Raw genomic sequence first — 9,218 nt, 5'->3', positions numbered from 1 at the left:
CAGCCGAAACTTTGTCTCGTAGAAAGGAATGAGTGCGCCTACAATTCGCTACTGTAATCTATGGTATTCTAACCCATTTGAGAATAACGTGTCTTGAACGGAGAAGAAAACTAGAAAAATCTGGTCAACGATTTGCGGAACGGGATTCCAAAAACTGGGATTGAAAATTCCGAGACTCCGAAATTCCGAATATTTGAAACTCGGAATTTTCGACATTCCGAACATCTCTAATTTTGGTGCAGAAATCAGGTTGAATTTTGAAAATACTGTCTTCAGGATTTCTGGATCAAAAATATGTACTAGACTATTTCAATAATCGGATTAGTCCAGATATTGCTTTTCCAATTTTTTATGCTCGCGACCGAATTTTAGACCGATTTGACCTCCTCTCAAATAGTCTTCAACCTCCTAATCAGCTTCTCTATCAATTCTTATCACCTTCTCCTCACTATCATCATACTCGAGTTTTCTTCAAAATTTCCCTCATCATCACCCATCATCATCATGCACCACCAACCATTTTTCTTTGAACAAAGCCTACTAACCGACAAAAAAGTGACGTGTCTCAGTTCCATGAGGTAACATTTGTACTTTTGAAACAAAAAAAATCGTATTCCTTTTGCCCCTTTTCGGGAACGAGTCCCTCTGACTGGGCAAACATTGCTAGGTGATAACTATCCTTTGTACTATCCGAACGAGACTAGTTAAAAGTGCAAGTTCTCTTCCCTCACTCTCTCTATCTCGTTAATGTGTTCGATTTCAACTCTAAATTTTCATGATGGGATGAGATTTGAGAGAGCATTAGAATGAAACCAAAATTGGTTTTGATTTGTCGCCTCCAGGTACAGGGCGCCCCATTGAGACACAAACGACCTTCTTCTTTCATCCGTTCATCATTTCAGTCATATCGAGACGATCCAAATTGGATTGTTTAGTTCTATTCCCACCCATGGAGGTCGGGTGACAAATGTTGCGTAATTTACATGAGAGGAAAAAGTGCATAAGGTGCCCGACCTCCCAATGCGCGAATCGCAGGAAAAAAAACGAACGACTTTTCTGTTCGGGGGTTTCTTTTTTTCGGTGCGGCATCGTTTTTCTTGTCCCTTTTTTGTCTAATCTACACCGGTGGACCGTATCCCTATACCCGAAGAAGCCATCTGTCACCAGACAAGATTCGCGCAAAGTGTGTCGGAGGCACGCGTCCACGATCAAGAGATAATATTAATGGGGAGATTGGGAGGTTCGGAGATTTGAATTCCGTCGGAATAAGGTGAACCTAGAAGTGGCAGATGGTACCATCTTTTCCTTCGGAACGCCCAAAGAAACAGATAAAGGAATCCAAAAGTGGGTGCTATCCCACTTCATAATTAGCTTCTAAGAGAGAGAGTGGAGTCAGATTTTTGACAGGGGAGGATCTCAAGGAACACCACAGATGTTGGATTATTTATTGGTCAAGTACCACCAGATAATCGATGATTGTTTGAGATTTTATTAGAGTTGTGTAACAGGGTGATTATCGTATAATTTGGGTTGGAAGAGATTTAGAGAGCAGATAAAGAAAGTTATGGGGCTTCCAACAGATGGGTAAGCAGCGGGAGACCTGGTGTTTGACACGATTCTTAGTTCTGAAGGTGCATGAGGTTCAGGTCTTGAGATAGAGGATTCTAATAATTTCAGAACTAGTTTCCAGATTTCCGTTCCGGTTTAAAATCGGTTCGAAATCCTAGAATTATGCTTAAAGTTCTCTATCTCAAACCTGTCTCTCAATTATTGTTGCTTCTTCTTATCCACTTGCATCTCTATTCATCTGAACCCCAACCTGGGCTGACCCCACTTAAAGTACCAACGCAACAGTGCCGAATTGCACCGTGTAGTATTGTAGCATCAGTGCTACAATATCTTCATATCGACGTCATCTTTAGATATAGAGGCACCTGTCGACCTCCCACGTCTTCTTCATACACACACAAAGGTCCACACCTTCTGTCGGCTCGCGCAACACCCGGTAATAGTAGATCCGCTAAATCCTAGCCATCATTCTCTATATCTTATTTGTTCTTTTGGAGGAGAGAGGCAGAATTTGACCCCGTTGGTGCACACTTTAGGACCAATTGGTGTGGCTCTTACGCAACAGTTTTCACTCCCAAATACTAAAAACAACTACCCACGGGCAATGTTTCATTTGAGTGTAAGTGAGTCTTTTTTTCACACTCTCAATCTTGTTCAAACAGTTAGAAGAAGGTCATTTTTTTCTCTTTTTCCTCTTATTCCATCAGATTAATAAGATCAGTGTCGCATTAGTGGGGTGTTGAGTAAATGGAAATTAGATAGTGGGTGTCCCAGAGTCAGGTGCGCGAAAACTGATAGGCCTAGGGATAGATTGATGGTGGTCCCAATGTTTGTCCAAAACGAGTGATGGAATGAAATACAAGAAGTCGTGTTAGTTGGAGGTCAGAATTGGGACAGCTGGCCGAACACCTGGCGCATCCTCCTGGGGGCCCAGGCTACCAGAATACCATAATTTTGATAACTTTCACTTGACTTGATCCTGTCTCTTTGATTTCAATCATCCTCCCAAAGGATTCATCTCACCCCAAGGATCCTCAAGGTACATCCGACAACATCTGATTTGTTGTTTCCTGTGTCACCGTTTTCTTTCGTTCCAATGTCCCAAAAGACAATTTATTAGTTTGGGAACACACATTGTGCATTCATTGTGGGAGGGCTCCCAAAACAATTGAAGACATTTTGGTGTTTTCGGTTTGGGATAGGACAGGGGAGCTGGGTTGTTTTAGGTCACACTTTTGACCCAGTTAGAGAAGAAAAGCTGAACTTTGGGAGCTTGGTGAAATGCTATGAGAACGGGAATGGGAGCTAGAAAATCAGAATTAAATATGTTGAGAAAAATAGGTTTTGGAACAAATGAAGAAAAAGGGCACAATTGATGAAATTTTGAACTATTGTTCAAAATTCGGAATTAAAAATAAGATCTCGAAAAAATCGAAATTGCCTCTGAAATTTTTGAACATTGAATATCTGCTGTGTTTTTCCTTCTAATTCTGGCTGCAAGCATTTGAGAGTTTGTGATAAAATTTGAAATTAATTTAATGGTTTCATCCTTTGAAATCGAATTCTTCCTACAGTATATTTTTGCTACCAAATCCTTGAAACTTGATCAACAGATATTCTGAAAACTAGATTTCCCCTTCTCTCATTAGATCTTTGGAAAAAAAAGTATATTAGTACCTGGCACTCGCACTTTTCCCCCATTTTTTTTCTCATTCTCCATCTCCGTAAGCATTAATCATCATCATCCAAAAAGTGTTGGTATTCATGTTTCTCCAGAATTTTCCATCAAATCCAATAAGCTTAACCTTGACGCTTTTTTTCCCCTGTTAGCCGGAAGAAATGTTGTTTTTCCAGTTATACCATTATTCACACCTTCAATGGTACTTTCCAAGGTCTTCTTTGTCTTAATTTGTGACGGATTTTGACACCTGAACATATGACCTGATGACCTACCGAAGTACTTCTTGAAGTTCTCTTTTCGCACCTTCTTTCTCACCCAAAGAGCGTTGTCACCCTCCCCCACCACCACCAGAATACATCCATTTTTCACCATGACCCAGTACCCCGTTGACTTCTTTCTGAATCCCATCCATCTGCTCTTCGTCAACACCACCTGAAGAAGATCCTATAGACGAAAATTCCATCTCAAAATCATTTTTCCATTTGGCCCTGGGGGTGAGAGTCTAGATACCCTGGGGAAGACGAAGAGACCGGGGGGAGGTGCGCAAGGGGGGCGGAGCTTAGGGATGGAGGGCAACAGGCACCCCTCCTCTTCCTTTCCTCCTTTCTGCCATCACCTCATTTTTGGTGTTGTCTCCAAAGGAACTAAGTTAATATCAGTAAGCATATTTCCTCTGAATCCCAACCTGTACTATATTCATCACGTCTTCTTCTTACTCTTCTTCTTCTTCTTGACTCTCAAACTCAACTGTATATCTTTCCAGATGGATTTCGCATCCTCATCTTCGGCTGGTCCGAGTGGTTCTTCCTCTTCTTTCGACTACTTTCCAGAACCAAGTACATCCAGGACGTCCACCTTGGTAAGTGTGTGGGAAAAAGTTTTTTGGGGCATCTGGTGTCTCACAGCGGGTAACTTGTCCTTTCTCATTTTTTCCTCTTCTTCTGATGCTTTGAAAATGTTTCAACACCTTTTCCCTCTCCTTCCCCTCATTTCTGTGTATCTAGATATAGATCTTGACGAGAAAATGGAAGAAGATTCTTCTTTTCCTCTTCTCCTTTTCAATATTTTCTTGACCAGTAGTTCGAAACTCATGCCTTAAAGTTCTGAATTTTTCAGAATCGCAATGTAGCCCTTCCCAAGTGGCGTATGCCTGCTCATCTTGCCGCCATTGTCAATGATAGTGAGCATTCGGAAAAGACTCGATATTTCATTTATAACCGAACTGATCCCAATATTCAATGTGATATGAGAGCATTCTACAATTGTATGGAGTATGAGGAGATGTTGAAACCCAATTATGAATACTTCACCGCCGTCCAAAATGAGCTGACTCCATACCATCGGGAGCAAGCCATCGACTGGATTTATGATGTGGCAAAAGAAGAGAACTGTGATGGAGATGTGTTTCTGTTGGCTGTGGCTCTAATTGACCGATTCTTATCTCTTCAATGTATTCTGAAGCACGACATTCAGGTGAGTTCGGGTCTTTAATTGGAGTTATTAAGAGCCCTGCGATCTATCATTGAGATCGCAGGGTCCCATTCTTCCCCAGGGGTAATGTCGCTCGTGAGAACTCTCGAAAAGAGAGTAGATTACTATTTTAGCACTCTGTCTCGATGTTTATGTCTAGATCACCTTCTCAAATATACCCGAATGAAATCAGAGCCAATTCCTTCAGATGGTCGCTGGAGTTGCCCTGTTTATGGCGAGTAAACTCAAGGCTCCTCATCCTCTGACTGCTTTCAAAATCTCCTACTACTCGGATAACAGTCTTTCGATTCCGATGATTCTTCAGTGGGAACTCGTGATGATCACTGCTCTCGATTGGGAGACTGAATCACCAACAGCGTTCTCGTTCTTCGACTTCCTTGCCTCCAGCTACCCACAGATCCATGGAATGAGATCCGAGTTCCAGTATGTCGTTCACAAGTGTCAAAAAAGTGAGTTTCGTTTTTTTTTCTCTGTAGTGAAAAAGTCAGTTCAGTTCGTCCTCAGCCATTTTTTGTCTCATCTGGCGCGTGTCATTTTTCAATTCGTTCTCCATTCGGCGTTCTAATCTCTCTAAAATCGTAGTCGTTTTTTTCGTTCGCGTCGCGCTGTCCCCCATTCTTTTGTACTTTTTGCCGATTCAGCCCACCCAGGGGGTTCCCGGGGTGGTGGTTGGAAGGAAAATCATGGAAATAAGACAAGTTTTTTTTGATGGGTGGTCGTTTATGTGCTTGTCCGAATTTTGACTGTGCGGTAGGTCGGACACGAAATCGGCGGATGACACCGTTGCATTTACATAAATTGAGAATGTAGGAAACGAATAGGACTAGAACGCTGGCAAGACAAGTATAATGGTCATTTAGCGGGGGGATGCGGGAAAAGATCCCTACTCGCCCAGGGACCTCCAGAGCTCCTGGCAAGGTTCTGAACTAATCTGGAACATCATCTTGGGAAACAATCCAATTCAAACAAACAAGTTCTCAACACAGCAGGTGGTCAGTCTACAGTCTAATGAGCTTAGCAATCGTTCTCCTAAACTTTCTTTGTGTGTTTATTTTGCCCTAAAAAAGAAACCTACCAAGTTTAGTCGCTTCCTTGAAGGAAAATTTGCCTAACCAAACAGTTTTTGCGTACGGCTCATTGGCCATTTGACACGCGACTTTGACCTACACCATTTTAGATTTTTAGCGCCTTTGTTAGGGTTGGGTACCTTAAGATATAAGATCAGTAAGTGAGTCGGTGAGTGCCAGGTACACATTTTTTCCATTGCCTCACCATTTTGCCCTCCTTTGTTCTCAAGCCGTCCGTATATTCTGAGTGAGGTGACACATACTGGGAGAGCGAGGCAAAAAATGACTGTGTATGTGTATGTGAGGAGGACCATCTGGTTTTTTATTCTATTCCACAAACCCTATGAAAAGTAAGACAATAAGAATCATCTTAATGAGGCAACTAGCGGATTAGCGAGGAGCGTATCACGGGAGAACCTGTAAATAATGGAGCATGTGACAAGAAAATTAGGGCCTAATGGTATGTAAACAGTAGACGTCACAGGTGGTAGGGGGCTTTCTTAAGGTTCCTAGTAATTTGGACAATTTTCAATTTTAGCCCTCTCAGCGATCGGTGTCTTTTAAGTCAAACCGTTTAATTGTGCCGGATCACTTGACACCCGACAAAAAGAAACAATTAGTAGTGCCTTCTTGGACATATGGTGCTATAATCTCGTGCCTTTTGAAGTGACCTTAAGTTGAGGGATTTCTAGGAATGTCTACAGTAATCCGACACCAAAACTTTTCAAATGTTCGATTGCCTAAGTAGTAAAATAGTTTATTTGAATACCACCAGAAACTTCCGATCGGCATCCTTTTAGCAACATAGCAAGTGATCAATCACTTTTGGAATGTTTGTCTAGCCTTACATCGATATTCTAATGGATAAGGAAGGAGAGGATTAACCGAAAGTTTTGTGGGTCCACCTGCAGCACTGGCGCATGCCTTGATTTATATTTGAGATTCCGTGGGGTAGATTATGAACAAGTGAAACTGTCGGGGAGACTCTTTTCTTCTGGAAAAAGAGAAAGGCACGATGTTGATTTACGACGAGTTGTCATAGACGGTGCCTGTTGGTGTATGTGTGGGTGAAACAACAAAGAAAGTTGATGTGTGTCGCAATCTTTTACATATTGTGCCGGCTGCTGGGCATATGTACATTATGATTACTGCTACTACAACACAGCAACTGCCAAAAATTTGAAATTAGGGGATAGGCTGATGAATCATTCGATTCAAAAATTCTAATTTCTTCGGTGGCTCTGTATTTTCAAGGTTCATATAAATTCTCCCACTGTTTCTGATTAATGTTTCATGATGGGGGGGGGGGGGGGATGATGATGATGATCCTAATTGATTGACAGTGTCCTGGAATTTGAATAGAAAGGAGCAGCTGAGTGGGAGAAAAAGTCATCAATCCAATGTCTTCTGGACACATCCGTTTGACCTCCTTCCATTCGGTCAATTAACCCAATGTTTTTTATTTGCTGGAGATGCTTACGAGGCAATGGAAGCGTGTCCAGATGAAGATTTTCAAATATCTCTACATCCAAATCCTTTTCATCATCTACCAGCTGTCGGATAGCGGACGGTGCCATTCTATTCAATTATGCAACACCCTCGCCTGTACAGTACATCCATTTTCGGCAATCCAATACATACCCACTGTCAACAGGTGCTCATTCTTTGATGAAAGGGGTCTCTAATTGCGCAGGGATATTTTTGAATAGGTGAACTGAAATGAAAAGCTGAGCTTGAAGCAGATGTCGATGGAGCTGACGCAACTATCAGATGACGTGGGGGGCTTTTACTGAGCAATACTTTGCTCCGCAATCACCTTGCGCAACGTATGTCTCGATTGCGCAGAGAACTCCAAACAATGCACATGGAAGCTGACGTCAACAAGAAAGGGTCAAATCTTACGTCACACATATCACCCAGATGCGTATTCAAACTCGGGTTTTACGGTTTTTCGAAAAAAAGGGAGTGTGAAACCCAAAGACACATTTTTCAAACCCGTGCCGCGACCTTCAACGCCTATACCGTTCCATCTACAGTATGCCGTTGCCAAAGTTTATGTTAGCATAGATAAGCGTTTTACCAGCCGCCTGTGTATTCTCTAGAATTCGAAAAAGATTCGCGCGTCGTCATCGTCGTCGCTCGAGGTGTGAAAACGCGCACTTTGAGTTCCATGGAGTGAAATAGTATGAGAAATCAGGAGACGTCAGAGAGGCGACTCGTTTTCAAGATAATCATCTCTAATACGGGACATTACGGGGAAGAGGGTGGCCTTTGCCACCACCAGAAAAATTTCATGTCTATTTTTCTTATTCGATCGAAATCAAAACCTTGAGAGTGAGTGAGTGTGAGGAAAATAATGATTGGCAAGACGAACTGACTGATGGATTAGTTGAGAACATTTCCTAAATATATAAAATACAAAAATACCAATATGTTTTTCTTTTTCAGTGCACAGACTGGCCACCTTGTTCCCATCAATGCAATGCGCCATTGTTCTCTACTATGTCTCCCATATTCGACACCACCTACCCCTGGCTGAGGATATCAAGGCTCTCATGGTCAACATGTTCCAGTTGGAAATCAACCTTCTCGACCCATACATCCCATTGGTCAAGCGATGTCTCGCACCAGCCCCAATCTACGCCGTGGAGCCAGAACAACAAGTACCGGCACCGATTGCTCCGATCGCCCCAATCGCAATGCAAGAGGAGGATATTGATGGAGACGATGAGCAAGAAGATGATGAGGAAGAAGAGATGGAAATGGTTGTTTCCCCAAAAGAAAAAGCACCTGAAGGCACTCTCACTCCACCAAACGGAGAAGAAGAACCGCATCAAGTCCAAGTCTTCGCTCAGGTCCCAGAATGCGATCAATCTCCAATCACCCCACTCAACGATTCTGGATTCTCATCTGACTTCTCCTCTCCTTCCAACTCCGCCGAGAAGAAACGCCGTCGGAGCTCAGATTGGTTCGAAGATGAGGATTACACTCCACCAAAGATATTCAAATTTAAATAATCCATTCAATACCATTTATATTGCATGTTTAGCTCATTTAGCCGTTCTATGTCGATTCGAAACCAAAACTTTCTCCAAAAAAAATCTCAAAACCCTATTCTACTTTATATGCGCCCAATTCTCTCAATTTCCACCCAACCAAACTTTATTTTTCTTTTCCAACCGGTGTCACCAATTTCTTCTCTCCAGTTCATTACCATTTTAAAACCCATACAACAACAAAAAAAAACTTTAAAATGCAATCCCAAAAAATTCCCCTTCCCTCCAATCCGAGAGTCCGAATGTACTCGAACCTTCGAGTTGTAGATGGAGATCCGATCCAGAAGACGTCCCACGTCTTCTGAATCTCTTCTCACAGCGTATTCTGGTTCTTGTCACATTCATGACTTCGTT

The 9,218-nt window shown here is 42.3% G+C and overlaps 1 protein-coding gene across 2 annotated transcripts; it reads left to right on the top strand.

Moving 5' to 3' along the window:
• Positions 1–4,013: 4,013 nt before the first annotated feature.
• Positions 4,014–8,825, top strand: Cbr-cyd-1 (the record flags this gene model as incomplete). 2 transcript variants are annotated; one of them, XM_002630970.1, is made up of 4 exons in its annotated part: positions 4,014–4,109; positions 4,367–4,723; positions 4,929–5,190; positions 8,257–8,825. In XM_002630970.1, 4 exons carry the CDS (start codon positions 4,014–4,016, stop codon positions 8,823–8,825), a joined length of 1,284 nt encoding a protein of 427 aa, XP_002631016.1. The 2 variants fall into 2 exon arrangements, with proteins under 2 accessions (XP_002631016.1, XP_045100919.1); XM_045242435.1 differs by lacking the exons at positions 4,014–4,109; positions 4,367–4,723; positions 8,257–8,825 and having other exon boundaries at positions 5,166–5,300.
• Positions 8,826–9,218: the final 393 nt, after the last annotated feature.

Source organism: Caenorhabditis briggsae (genome assembly GCF_000004555.2).
Source record: "Caenorhabditis briggsae complete genome, chrII, whole genome shotgun sequence".
Classification (NCBI taxonomy): Eukaryota; Metazoa; Nematoda; class Chromadorea; order Rhabditida; family Rhabditidae; genus Caenorhabditis; species Caenorhabditis briggsae.
Note: the sequence above shows the minus strand (reverse complement) of the source record. Positions and strands in the feature narration are given on the sequence as shown.